The sequence below is a fragment of the Diabrotica virgifera genome, chromosome 6, assembly GCF_917563875.1.
Source record: "Diabrotica virgifera virgifera chromosome 6, PGI_DIABVI_V3a".
In the NCBI taxonomy this organism is placed as follows: Eukaryota; Metazoa; Arthropoda; class Insecta; order Coleoptera; family Chrysomelidae; genus Diabrotica; species Diabrotica virgifera.
Genome location: NC_065448.1, coordinates 36852891 through 36868145, shown reverse-complemented (window position 1 = coordinate 36868145; position 15255 = coordinate 36852891). Strand labels below are relative to the sequence as shown.

The 15255-nt window shown below is 31.4% G+C and overlaps 2 protein-coding genes across 2 annotated transcripts in view; both read right to left on the bottom strand.

Moving 5' to 3' along the window:
- Positions 1 to 15255, bottom strand: part of LOC126885868 (zinc finger FYVE domain-containing protein 26 homolog) — a 95941-nt gene that overhangs the window by 17042 nt on the left and 63644 nt on the right. Inside the window, exons 7-10 of the mRNA XM_050652640.1 lie at positions 13857 to 13955; positions 13534 to 13802; positions 8898 to 9613; positions 6353 to 6587 (exon numbers count right to left, since the gene is read on the bottom strand). Coding sequence (XP_050508597.1) covers positions 6353 to 6587; positions 8898 to 9613; positions 13534 to 13802; positions 13857 to 13955 — 1319 coding nt within the window. The remainder of the gene's footprint in view (positions 1 to 6352; positions 6588 to 8897; positions 9614 to 13533; positions 13803 to 13856; positions 13956 to 15255) is intronic.
- LOC126885873 (uncharacterized) lies at positions 2712 to 6324 on the bottom strand. The gene has a single exon (XM_050652665.1). It carries the CDS (start codon positions 5021 to 5023, stop codon positions 4055 to 4057), a length of 969 nt encoding a protein of 322 aa, XP_050508622.1. The 5' UTR covers positions 5024 to 6324; the 3' UTR covers positions 2712 to 4054.

The following is a 15255-nucleotide window of genomic DNA, read 5'->3' as shown; positions in this document are numbered from 1 at the left end:
CCAATATAAATGAGTGAGATTAAATAAATTATTAGAAGAATTTTTTTTGCTTAGCAACAACACTTTAGTTTATTTTAGTAATATTTTGTATTTTGACAACGGCACCCGATTTGGGCGTCGAAACGTTAATAAAATTATTTTTTTTTCATTTTAATTGTGGCTTATTTCCCATATAAATAATTAATCATAAAAATGCCACAAGGAAATAGCTTCAGAACAACATTAATATAATATAGTTATAATATATTACAATAAGAATACCATATTATAATAATAGATATAATTGATAATAAGGTAAGACTCTAAAATTATGGTGCAACGTAAGTGATACTCAAGGAGGCCCTATTTATAAGTAGAGCTTAGCTAATCTGGAACTTAAGATCTGTTGGTGCAACCAGGCATAAATTAAAAATACTAAAAAATTGTACATTTTTAATAGGCTTTTGTGATGAAATATACATTCCTTGTGTCCCTTAAAATCATTTTTTTTAATTATTTACATTTAATCACATTTAATCGATTTATGAAATAAAAAAAGAATGTGTGTGTACTTTGAACGCACATAAGAAGTTATACTTCTATTATATGATTTCAACGAAATCAATATACTTTAAACAGTTTATTTATATTTTATTTAAATATTAAACTAATTTTAATACTAACTACTTTCCAACAATTTTTATTAAAACAATACCAAAAATTAAAAAATAACAGAATAAAATACACGCAAACACATTGAAAAATGAAACAAACAAATGATTTCTGAACAATAATTGTTGACAAAAATTTTAACTAAATATGTATTTTCTGAAAAAAAAATATAATAAATAATATACTTACAATCATAAAATGTATAAAAATAAATTAAAAAAATAAAAATTTGCATTGGGAGTTGAACCTGTGTCTATAAAGTTGTTAGATTTTGAACTCACCGCACGCAGAACTTAGCTAGCCAGACATTTGAATGATGTGGGAAGATATAGCAACTAAACGTTTTAAACTTTTTTGACAGTTGCTTATTCTGTTAGTTTAATTAAATAAGTTTGATTCTTGCGGAATTAAAATATTAAAATACAACAAAATATAGACTAAAAAAGGGATTTATTAGATATGAAGATTGGTAGAGATTGTATTGGTAATCAAATTTTTGTACCTACATTTTCCAAATAGGTATGTAGGTCCTAATATTTTATTACAATACTGAAACATTTAAAATTACGTACCTGTTGCTTTTAAAAACTATTTAAAAAGTCACTAGAATTATAAACTTGCTTTTTGTGTCTGTCCTCACAACAATAAAAACTAATATACTACATACAGTTGAGTCCGCGAGTCTTTACCCGTGCGTCATTAATACCTGGCGAGATAAAACACATACTTTTTATCTAGCATCATTCTCTTCCACGCATGAAACTCATGACCAACCAGCTTCCGTTTGTTATTAAGTAACAACACATGTTATTTTTATGAACCATCTAGACTCAGTGCATTGAAAAGAGATAGGTACAAAAAAAGACGATTCGGTATGTTTTCATATTTTAAGCACAATTTGTTTGAGGTTTCTGCTTTGTTTACTTTTGTGGCTGTCAGTCAGTTGAATTTTTTGCTATTTTTGTCGAATTTTTGCGTTTTGAAGTTTCTTTATATTACACAAACAGTTTGTTTTCACCACTAATTTTATATTGGGCTATGGAATTTTAAGGTAATTAATTATATTTTGGCAATTAATATTATTTAAAACATACAAAGCTAACGTCATTCACACAATAAAGAAATTATTGTGTTTAGTTTTCCGTAAAAGTGAATAAAATAAAAATAAAATATGTTATTGAATTTTTTTGTAAATAGTTTTTTATTTATTACTCAATAATAATAAAAAAATTTATTAAGCTACTTCAAATGTAGCTGTAATTCTGCACAAAAATTTTGAAGCAAAACTTACATTTGACATTCTATATATTTGATAACGTCAAATTTTATAATAAACCCGTAATCGGAAAAGTAGCCACTTTCTGTCACTTGTTGTTGCGTGAAATAGATTTCCGACTTATTTCGTATGCTTTAAATGATGACGCACGGGTAAAGACTCGCGGACTCAACTGTACAATTTGCTTACCCATAACCATTGACGTATTAATAAAATAACCGACATATTGAACAATTGTTGACAGGTCATTGTAATTACCCAATCAGAGGACGTATAACGTTTAAGCTGCGCCGGGGACTAAGATTTTGATGATTTCGCGCACATATAAATTTACTCCCAACGCGCCTAAAGAAGTATAACTTCAAAACAATTGATCATTTTTTACAATACACTCAAAATTAATGTGTACATTAAGTAGTTAAAAGATAATTTTAAAACGATTATAGTGGAAACGGAAATCGGTCAGAATGGGCTAAAAAGTGGCAGTATCAATGTTTGGTATAAATGTTTAAGAAATTCGAGTAGATGCTTTACAGTTAAGCACATGCCGGTATTTTAACATCTTATTAATCATTGTAAATTAGTCATTTTAAAACTCACAGTAAACACCTGCATATTAGTACAGTTATATATGTATTATTAATATTATTAATTATGTATTATTAATATCTATGTATTATTAATATTATTTATAATTTAAAATAGCATATTATATATATTAAAGTCAGAATTTGGTATTAGATTTGAGAATAAACTAAATGTAAGCCCAAATACTTACGATGCGATGTCGGGATAGTATCACGAAGTTTTTTCCTGGTTTTCCCTCGTGATTTACTATGGAATCTCTAGAGCGAGAATTTTACTGTCACCGTTGCATTTAGTTGTCTTTTTAAAGACAGATCACATGCTATGATTTTTTGTGGCGGATATTCTTGAGTTGGGTTGATTTCATGTAATCGAATGAACTATCTTTTAGTAAAATCGTCCCAGGAACGCAATTCATCAATATTGGCAATACCATTTTAAAGTCTTCTACTTTAAAATGTATAATACATGTATGAATTGCCGATATAAATGAGTCAGATTAAATAAATTATTAGAAGAATTTTTTGCTAAGCAACAACAATTTTGTTTAATTTAGTATTATTTTGTATTTTGACAACGACACCCGACTTGGGCGTCGAAACGTTAATAAAATCATTTTTTTGGTAAAATTGGGGCTTATTTCCATTGAAAATAGTTAATTATTAGTACAGTAGTTATAATGAGACGATAGATTTTAAGCAAGAGAAATTAAACTTTTTTTTTCTACTTTTAAGGACAAAAAAAGTTATTAGCGGAAACGTATTCAAAATTATTTTGCAGATTATATTTGAGACATTATTTGGTTAAAACATCTCATTTTTCTTTGTAAAATTATATTAATTTGCCTGGACTAAATTATGTGTCTGTTGATATCCAATAAGACTTGGTATTTTCACACAATGTTGCCGAACTGAATTTTGTTATATTCGGTGTAAATTTTCTAGCCGATTTCCGAGCTTACTAGGTAGAGGAAAGGCACCAAATTTGAGAAACTTTTTTTGAAAAACAAATATAAAACAGAATATTCAAAAGTTTTTAAAACATTTCAAAAACTTAAATTTAATGTTTCTAGAACACAACAAAAAAAAATAAAGCGAATAAGACATATCTTTTTGCAAAAAAATACATTTAATTTTTTTTGCGATGTTTAATATTAAAAATAAAAGGTGGCCTAATTTGGGATAGCCAGGAATCCAAACTTGAGACAGGTACCCCAAAATTAGAGATACTATTCAAAAAAGACGTTTCCTTCGCAGAAAAGGCAAATAAATGTGCTGGACTTTATTTCTCCACAGTCTTCATGAAACTTTTTTTGAAAAACAAATATAAAACAGAATATTCAAAAGTTTTTAAAACATTTCGAAAACTTAAATTTAATGTTTCTAGAACACAACAAAAAAAAATAAAGCGAATAAGACATATCTTTTTGCAAAAAAATACATTTAATTTTTTTTGCGACGTTTAATATTAAAAATAAAAGGTGGCCTAATTTGGGATAGCCAGGAATCCAAACTTGAGACAGGTACCCCAAAATTAGAGATACTATTCAAAAAAGACCTTTCCTTCGCAGAAAAGGCAAATAAATGTGCTGGACTTTATTTCTCCACAGTCTTCATGTGCCCACCTGCCACATTGGTAACACTTTGTCCATCGTTCGCCATATCTATCGTCGGAAAATTTGCCGGTGCAAAATAGACATTCCGCGTCGATTTCTCTACTTTCGTCGGACGATGAGTCAGCTAATGGAAAGTCTTCGCTGCTATCTGAGCTTGAACTCGAAGAAACTTTCCGTTTCCTTCTTGATGTTTTGCCTTTAGATGTAGCAGGTTGACCTACGTCTTCATGTACTGCTATTTCTTCCTCGGGCGTTGCTTTTTTTTCTGATCTAACACTTTTTGTTGAACTGTTTTTTTCTGGAGCTAATACACAATTCAAGTTTAGCTGGGGTACTAGTTTTTTTGCTTTTTTCTTCTGCAAACTTTGCTCTAATTCTTCTTTGTAGGGTGTTAGAGTAATTACTGAAGCCTTTCCTGATCTGGCATGTGGTTTTTTAGTGGTGTATCTCTTGTATGTAGGGATCGGACAGATGTCTTTCGGAGAAACAAGTTGTTGATGAGGTAGTGGTGGACTAGGAGTTCTATGTTCTCGCATTGGATGATGTGGTTGTTCATGGTTTGGTTTTATTATTTGTTCGTCCCTTTCGTTTTGTGTTTGCAAGTGCTCTTGAATTCCAAATTCAAAGTCCCTAAAAATATGGTGAGAAATAGCTTTGTTATACGCTTTACAAAAAATACTGGCAACGGCATGAGGCGACACAACACTCAACTGATTTTCTCTAAGCCAGTTTTCTATTTCTTTTGCGTAGTAAGTTTTCAGCGGTGCAATAAAAGCAACATCCAACGGTTGCATCTTATGCGTAGAATGTGGTGGGAGGCAAATAATCGTCACATGATTCTGTTTGGCCAAATCTATTAGAGCAACGTTTCTCGTACTAATGAGAATAGTGACCATCAAAGACGAGAAGAACAGGGCCTGCAGCTGAAGGTTTACTGAATTTTATGAAGTGTTGAAGCTATCTAGTGAAAATATCGGCCTGTACCCAACCTGACACTTGGCATTCTGCGACTGCTCCAGTGGGAGCTAATAGCATCAACTCTGTTTTCATATTTTTTCTAGGGAAGATTAATAATGGTGGTACGAAAACTCCTGCAGCATTCATACATGTAATAATAGTAATCAGCTTGCCCCTTTCTGCTGAAGTAAGTGAAGAAACCTGCTTCTTCCCTCTCATAGAAATGACTTTGCTATGTTTGTGCTGAACAATTGTAATACCTGTTTCGTCTACATTGAATATATGTTGTGCAGGGTTAGTAAGCTTAGATATTCTGGTTCATACAGGTCAAAGAACTTGGATACATTTTCAGGAGTAAACGATTTTACTCGAGCAGATGACATTCTCTGAGGAGTACGCAATGAAAGCGTCGGATGCCTTTTCAGAAAGAGTCTCAACCATTTCTTTCCGGCTGATTTTTTGACTTCGCTAAATGGATGTGGTACTGAGTTTCGTATGTCAAGTTGAAATGCCAGTCGTTTTATATCACGCGTTCTTAGCCCGAAATAACGTTGCTCCATAGTTAGGGCGTACGCAACCAACTCATTTTCTAATTCCAAAGGAAGAATATCGAGGTCGATTGATATCCCGACGAGTTCTTCTGGAGTCTTGTCTGATTTCACATATCGTTCTAAGGTGCCTTTTGGTACTCCAAAAACTTTTGAGGCCTTCAAATAGTCCGTCTCTCTATTTCTTACTGTATTTACTGTATCATATCATTTGCGTTCCATTTTTTATTTTTTGACGGCATCTACAAACAAAAAAAAAATACATAAAAATGTCCTAATTTGAGACACTCTCAAATTTGGAACCTACAGGTGTCTCAAATTAGGATTTTTCCGTTAAAAATAAAACGCATTTTTGTTGGTTATGTGTGCCACACAATTAGCGTTTAATTTGCATAAAATGTATTAACTAATATTAAACTATTGGAGTAAATGTAATCATCTTACCTTGATGTATTGTAAGTCTTTATAAATTCCGAAAAAACTTTGTGTAATGTGTAAATCAAATTAACGTCGACAAAACAACAACGGTCACTTCTAAGCGCCAACTAAAAGCAGATCTTACCACTACTGTAAAGAATGATCAGTTTTCAATATTTTCACTAGATGTCACCCTATCTAACATAAATATACGAAAGTGTCTCAAATTAGGCGCCTGTCTCAAATTCGGTGCCTTTCCTCTATACCATAAAATATTAAATTATAATAACTTGGTCCATTTACCTGTGGCAACTTCAACCCATTGTTCTTGTTCGACGCCATGTTTCAAATGTTCTTCCGCTTTATGTAAAAAGGAAACATTTTTTACCAAATCCGTAAAATTTAAAGCGTTTTCTTGATAAAACCGAATACACGTCATAGCTGCTCTTATTGAATCACCCATAAATTGTTGTAGCTGATAGAGAGAATGTAACATGTTGTGTTTTTCTAAATGTCTACATATATGACGGAGATATCCCTAAAAAAATTTATACAAAAATATTTAAATTATAATCATCTCGAATGAGGGGGGAGGGGGAACAAAAATCGTTATTTGTCACATTTAAATGAGGTTATTGTCCTTAAAATGTGAAAAAAGAAATCACCGAAAACCATTCTTCATTCATATGCAGTTGAGATTATGTGTTAAAACATGGCAAAAATATCAAAAAAGCGGGATAGTTCTATTTTGAGCATGGTCTGCTCTGAAAATGGAAAACCTGATCCCGGTATTAGAAATAACAAAATACAAAAATGATCAAAAATCGTTATTTGTTAACATGCAATAGGGAACTTGCACATTTTTTTATTACATAATAATGTTCAGTTTTGTATAAAAATGAGATTTCCAAAATTTCACGCTTCAAAAACTCGTAATAACTTAGAAGTACAAATTTAAAGTCTTCTGTATTTTAAATTAGTTCAAACGACTCGTGACGTCACATAGTTTAACTATATGGTTCCGTTTATGGTTATATTTAGGTATATTCTTCTTTAGTTTATTGGCCTCCACCTACTTGGGTATTTGGCCAGCTCGTCGTCGGAGAATAAAGGAAAAATATTTATATTCTAATGACGCATCTATCGTATGTCATTGTAATAAATATATACCAGTTTGTTAAAATTGGAGTTTGATACAGTTTTTGAAGGAAAGGAAAGAAGGTTTACTATTGAAAATAAAACCATTTTGTAAAAGTACAAGTATTCTATGAATAGTTCAAACGATCAAAAACACTTGTAACGTCAAATAACTGTGTATTCTACTGACCTTTATAATGGCTAATTTAAAATTATATATTACAATTGGTGTAGAATGTAAACATACAACCCCGTGACGTCACGACGCGTTTTGGGCTGGCAGGTATAAGTTGAATTTTTAGTCGTCTTTAGGGGCCAAACGAAAGACAAACAAAACTTTTTTATCTTTGATACATGTTCTAAATTATGTTCTGTTATGATTTATACCATTTTTATCGAATTTAAAATTTTATGCAAGTTCCCTATTGAGTTTATGAGCTTACAAAGATGAGGAAAAACTCAAAAAATAATTTTTTCAAATGTTGAGGAATTTTCGGAGACAAAATGATAAATCTAACCTTGCCATTCAAAAGAGCGGAAAAAATACACGAAAAATAATTATTTAGAAGTTTGCCAAAATTACCTACATAACCTAATAATTTTTTTTAATTTATATATTTTTCCTGAGCTCAATTTTAATCAAAAAAATCTAAAAAACACCACAAGGGTTTGTGGGTATCAAAATGTAAGTTCCTGAATTTTTTCAGATTTTTTTAAAGCAAAGGATCATTCAGGAAATTTTTTTTTTCGAATAAACACATTTTTTCCATTATGGGACACCTGGGGCGACTTAGGGAGCTAAAAATTTGGCTAAGGATTTTTTTAATGTATGTACTTTCGAGTGCCCAATCCCAAATAAGAATCCAGGCAAGTGCAGGCTTTTACCATCTTATCCCACTATAGCCTTTATGATTATCTGGTGATTAGGCAAGAAATCAGGCAGAAACTGGTAATGTTATTTTAACGTAACAAAGACTCCCAGAAAGACCACCAAAGAAATGGTAAAACTGCTGGTATTCGTATAGCGATACGCTTTAATTACTATTTTTGCTAATTTTAATTTTAATAATTTTTCTCAAAACGAAATAATATGGGTCATATAAAAATCACAGTTAATATACAAACCAGATGCTAAGAAAGACACGGTTTTACGAAACGAAATGCATCCCTAACCATATGGTTTTTGGTGTGTTCAGTTTAACAAAATGAATTCCACATTAATTAATTACCATATCAGACCATATGTGTCAACAACTCACAAAGGACATGCATTCGAGACGTTTCTTAAAACTGCAGAAGTGTTTATGTTTTTAAACGCCAGATCTAAATAATTTATTGCCCTCTTCGGGCCATATTGTAGAAAGTCATACATCGATATAATAGTGTTGTGGTTTTAGCCAGTCTCTTCACAGCATGCGAACAATGCAGACAAACCCTCGGCTCGCTAACAATCGACCCTCTTCCGAGATCTAAGCAAACACCTTTTTTTGTTACCAAAATAAATAAATATTTTACTGTTCGTTTGTCACACTTATTTTTATGATTTCAAATAATTGTTTCCGTCAACATACACCAACGGAACATTATATTCGTAATCACACGGTAGATTACACGGTAAACACAGGAAAAAACCTAACGCATGAAAACAAAGAAGATCAATAATTGATAATTTAAATAAACAAGTTATAATAATTATAAGGTTACTATTTACCTTCCACAGGTCAAGAGTCGAGTCTATCAGCGAAATCTTCTCTTGCAAAGTTGCAACTATCCCATCCTTAAGACATTTCATATAAATTTCAATAAATACTTCAGTTCCTAAATTATTATCAATAATATAATCTAAAGCTACTTGAATATCGCCATGTTTAATGTAAAAATCCAACAATCCCAAGTGACTACCGTACCTCCTCAAATAATAGACACATTCGTCATAGAATATGTTGTGAATGGGTGGTTTTGTAGAATGAGATTTCAATTCCGCTTGCACAGGTTGGTAATAATGCTTCGATGCTATGTTTTTAAGATTCTTCAATTTGTTTAACACACATATTGCCGACTCGGATTGAATAAGTATGAAACTTTGATTCAAAGACGACATAGAACCGGATAAACTTCCATTTTTTGATCCGATTTCTGGATCTATACTTATCGTGTTAGCTTCTAAAATATGTATAATTTCGTTTAAGAGAGATGGGTTTTTGATTGGTTTTGATTCCGGTAGTGGGCTCAGATTGGAGGCTCTTGAAACGTTTCTCGATCTCGAGAAACTTTCGCTGATACTTTCACTTTGCATGCTAAAACTGTATTCAGAAAGGTTATCTGTACTGTAGTGACCGGTTTTGTCGAAGTAACGTTGGAATTTCTCCCTTGCGAGTTGTAGACTTCCGGCTTTTAAACAGCTCTTTCCCCATACCGCAAATACTCCTGAAACAAAAAACCCAGAGATAAAATGGAGAATAGCTATTTGTATAACAAGGGAGGAAAGTGCTACTTTTCCTCCCGAGAATGAAGTTTACTCATTTACAGTAATCATTCGAGGGAGGAAAAGGCACTTTACTCCCATGTTATACATATGATTTTTCCACCTTCCTCAAATAACAAGTCCTTTTTCATTTTTACTTAATTTATTTATGTAACTATAGTCCAGGGCGCATCTGTTTTGAGATGGACGTTGAGAGGTGACTCAAATTTTCTTGCAGAAATTGCTTGAAAATAACTCAAATAATAATATTTGAGTTATCCTCCCACTCAAAATGACCCGGAACATTGTTTAAATAATCAAAATGTCAAAATATGAAGGAAAAATTCGATTTTTTTATTGGTTTTTTGATGATAACTTAAAAACTATTCATTTATGAGAAAAGTTGTACTGGCATAAAAGTTGCGTAATTAAATTTCCTACAATATAGAATTGGTTAAAAATTTAAAAAATAGTCACCCTTGTTGCAAAATAGCAATATTTGCGAAAAAAACCATACAAAAACAAGTATTCGCATTTTACGTTTTTAAACTATTTATTCTACACTTAGGAACTTCATATTTTTTCCAGAAAAACTTTATGATATAGTAAATCAACACTATAAATTTGATTAAGATTGGTTTAATAGATTTTGCAGAATAAATTTTGCAATCCAGCTTTCGCAAAAAAAATTCATTTTTTTTAAATGTTGCAGGACTGAAAATAAAGCAGATAGGAAGTTGATTTTTTTTGCTTATAGAAGTGTACTGTACCTTTCATTTGCAATGTGCAAAATTAAAATCGATTAATTACCACGGCGTCAGGAAATTTTTTAAATAAACATTAATTTTTGGTGCTACGCGCAGGACAGCGGTGTTCGATTCACACAAGTTGATTTCCACCAAAATTTCTTCCAATCTTTATCTAATATATTATTTTCTTACTCTATATTTTGTTGTATTTTAATATTTTAATTCCACAAAAATCAAACTAATTTTATTATTGTTTGTGAAATTTTGTTTAAACAATTGCATATGTATAAAAATAATAAACTTTTATTGTCTAAGTTAAAATATATGAACAAAGAAAGTTTTTGCTAAAAAAGTGTTATTTCAAAGGATAGAGTATGTGTTTTTATTTTGCAATAAACAAATTTATTTATTTATATCGAAATGTAATAAAAATTAAAATGTATCAATCATTATCAAAGGTCATTGGAATGCCCAATCAGAGCAAACTATCCGCTGTCCTGCGCGTAGCACGAATAATTAATGTTTATTTAAAAAAATTCCTGACGTCGTGGTAGTTAATTTATTTTAATTTTGCAAATTTCAAATGAAAGGTACAGTACACTTCTATACGCAAAAAAAATTTCAACTTGCTATCTGCTTTATTGTCAGTCCTGTAACATTTTGAAAAAATGCAAAATCTATTATTTTGCAAAATCTATTAAACCGATCTTAATGGAGTTTACAGTATTGTTTAACTGTATCATAAAGTTTTTCTGGGTAAAATATGAAGGTCCTAAGTGTAGCATAAATGGTTGAAAAACGTAAAATGCGAATACTTGTTTTTGTATGTTTTTTTCGCAATTATTGCTATTTTGCAACAAGGGTGACTATTTTTTAAATTTGCAACCAATTTTATATTGTAGGAAATTTAATTACGCAACTTTTATGTCAGTATAACTTTTCCAGGAAATGAATACTTTTAAAGTTATAATCAAAAAACCAAGAAGAAAATCGAATTTTTCCTTTATTTTTTGACATTTTGATTATTTAAACAATGTTCCGGACCTTTTTGAGAGGGAGGATAACTCAAATATTATTATTTGAGTTATTTTCAAGCAATTTCTGCAAAAAAATTTGAGTCACCTCTCAACGTCCAAATGTACTAATATTTTTACAGATGCGCCCTGGTCTACTAACCAACAAAATTTATTAGAACTAAAACTAACAAGTAGGTACAATATAACTGTCAACTGTCAAATATAAATCAAATTATTAATGTAAACATTGTTAAATCAAAATAACAATTTACTGTTCTTACCATTCTGCAAAATACAGGGTGCTCTATAAATAAACGTTAAAATGTATAGATACTTACGTAATAGCTAATAGAATATTGTATAGGGCGTCAACAAGTTATTTCATCAATGACATACCATGACGTCACTTTTACTTTTCCTCCCTAGTGAGGAAAAGTACTTTCCCTCCCTAGGGAGGAAAAGTACGACTTTGCTCCCTACAATCAGGCCAGGAAAAGTATACTTTCGGTAGAGGTAGGTGGAAAAAATTGTTTTATTTACTCTAATAAAACGCTAAGACGACACGTCAAGCGGAAACACAGGCGCAGTTTGTCCGGGGCGCCATCTAGGAAAGAAATCTGAACTACCAACTGACATTTTCCGTGGATTTAAGCAAGATAATAATTAATTAGATATATATTTTGTTCAATAAAATAATTATTACTACATTGTTATAATTTAGAATTAAATCAGCCACAAAATAGTCCAATATATTTTATTTAATTTTATTGCAGTTACATTGTAAGGTGTTTGATAGATAGGTACCATAATGAAATATTTATTTAGGATATATTTTTCTTTTGATACTTATTGATGGTAAGTCATTTGAACCTGTTGATAAGCCGTAATTAACAAAAGGGTAATAAGCTAAAAAGCTATAGAGCTGGAACGGGAAGCTGCTACATTTGGTCTATATATAAATGAAAGTAAAACAAAATATATGGAGTGCACAAAGTCAAATCAACATGAGAATCTGAAGGTAGACAACCATACCTACGAATATACCTCCACTTTCCCCTACCTACGCTCAATAATAAATGACAGCAACACCAGTCAAGACATATAAGTACAGATTCTTAGCGGTAATAAGTGCTTTAATGCATACAGAGACTTAATGAAAAGTAATGAGTTAATAAGTTAATGAAAAGTAAGTTACTGAATCGTTATAGTCAAGACGAAAACGGCGGGTTCGTTAGAAAAAATATTCCCATGAGATTTTTTTGCATAATCACATTCGTGAGACACCCCAGAATAAGGTACAAGAAGTCGCCCACGCGAAAAGTGGTCCAATTTTTTTTAAAAATGTTTTTTAATCAAATTGCAAAAATCAATATTTTCGGCCCGGAGAATTTTTTTTAGATTTTTCGGTCCATTCCGGACAAAAAAGGTCTGTTATATTTTTTCTCTAAAGTTGATCGTGTTTGAGTTATAAGCAATTTAAAATTAGAAAAAGAATCGATATCTGGCATTAAGAATGCCAGATATCGAGCTGTAAAAGTAATCCAGAGATGGAAGCCCCGAAGAAATAGAACAAGAGGAAGATTTCGTAAAAGATGCATAGACGATGTAGATGAAGATCTTAAAACCATGAACCATGATCCACCACCATCAGGCGGTGGCGAAGGAAAGTATCCGATAGGGCAAAATGGAAGAACATTGTTAAGCAGACCAAGACTCACAAGGGTTGTAGTGCCATTAGAAGAATTAGAAGTAGTTATTTGAACCTATTATATTCTTTCAAACGGATCCTATTGTTCAAGCTTATGAATAGGGGCAGGTCAGTACTAATGTAGAAGAATGGTGTGAACGAGAGCGCAAAGAAGATTAGGGCAGAACCTTGGTAATGCTCTATAAGGTAGAGCACTAGAGCAAAAACAGAACATGACCTACAGCGAAACATATTAGATAAGATGATAATAATGATGAACATGCGAGACAAGAACCTGCAGAGAAAAAACTATAGAGAGGGAAGCTGATAAAAAATGGTTTCTCCGTTAAAATTATTTTTAATAAAACTTTTACAATAATAATATTCCCAAATTTAAATACATCAAAACATTTGAGTATTTTCAACTTTACCTGTATTATCTATACCAGCTTTAGTTGATACTTCAAGTGCCAAATTCCACTGCTCTCTTTGCAAAAGTCTGTCTATTAACCGTCTCAATATAGAAGCATCTATATAAGGTCCTTGAGAGTAAGTATTTGATATGGGAAGTAAGCTTAAACAACCCCTTTCGGCTAACAAACTTAGCAGATCAGCTTGGGACAAAATCCGATCAGCTAACGATGTGCCATAATGTAAGGTACACTCGATAGAAGACATTTTTGCTGCCATTGCTAATGACCTAGAAGATATTTGAGTCAGCAAAATAAACTACAAACATATGCCAAATTTGTACTTTATCATTTTTATAACCAGAAGATAGTCGATTTCTTGGATAGGTTCTTGACTTGGTTGAAGTAATTTTAACATTATGCTACATTGATCTAATAGGAACCTGCAACAATAATTAAACATTGTAGATTTTTATATAAATATACATTTGTATATAAACTATACAATTTTAGCTTGATTTACACCCAACAAAGTAACTCAAAATCTCAACAGATTTTTTTGTGTTCAAATTTATTTCGTTAGTCACTACTATACTGCTTTTAAACCAGGAGGAGTAATTCAAATTTACTCCAATATTATGAAATTTTGACACTATTGACATTTATGAAAGTTGACACTATTGGCATTTCATAGGTTAATTTAAGAGGAAACAGTAGCGATCAACAGGTAGCAAAAACGCGTTCCAAGATTGCGGCTGTAATTTTGAATATTTTTTCGAGATATTTGGCACACGTATTCGTAATATAATAAAGAATGGCGGTACAGAGCCCAATTTGAAAAATATATTAATATGTGGAAATTACTCTGTAATTAAATACAATATTAAAAAAACGAGCCTGTACCGCCATTAAGAAGAACAAAAAAATACACTTTCTTCAAATAAACTTTTTTATCTGATGCCTAGATTTTGTGTCATTTTGGAACTACTAAAATTTTTTATTTCATTAGTAGTTCCAAAATGACACAAATTCTAGGCATTGGTTAAAAAAGTTTATTTGAAGAAAGTGTATTTTTTTGTTCTTCTTAATGGCGGTACAGGCTCGTTTTTTTAATATTGTATTTAATTACAGAGTAATTTCCACATATTAATATATTTTTCAAATTGGGCTCTGTACCGCCATTCTTTATTATATTACGAGTACGTGTGCCAAATATCTCGAAAAAATATTCAAAATTACAACCGCAATCTTGGAACGCGTTTTAGCTACCTGTTGATCGCTACTGTTTCACCTTGGTGTTACACCCTACTTTGATGAATGTCATAAAAGTTGAGTAAATCTGATAATTATGTACAAATCGGCAACACTGTCGATTTTCTACATTGTCTGGTACTACGCACAAAATGGCCGACAATCTGCGCAGTAATAGTGCGCGAACTTTTCCCGCCTACTAGTGTGTCACTGCTGTTGCGTTTTCTATGCTGTGGTGGCGGTTGCTTGAATCTTTGTAAGGACGCTTTATTGTATGTTTAAATGGGACATTTAAAAAAATGCCATATCACGTTATTTGTTGTGTTTTTCACTGTGAAAACACATGGAAAACTAGTGATGTGAAATACTTTTATTTTCCTCGTTCCCAAAAAAATTAGATCAAAGAATAAAATTAATTAACGTTGTTATAAGGATGAAGTGAGGTTAACTTTTTCTATATATACAAAGGATGTGGCAATATACACATAATAT

What these genes read in the sequence shown, in the direction of transcription:
- LOC126885873 (XM_050652665.1), bottom strand. Translation starts at nt 5,023, where the DNA reads ATGGTCACTATTCTCATTAGTACGAGAAACGTTGCTCTAATAGATTTG.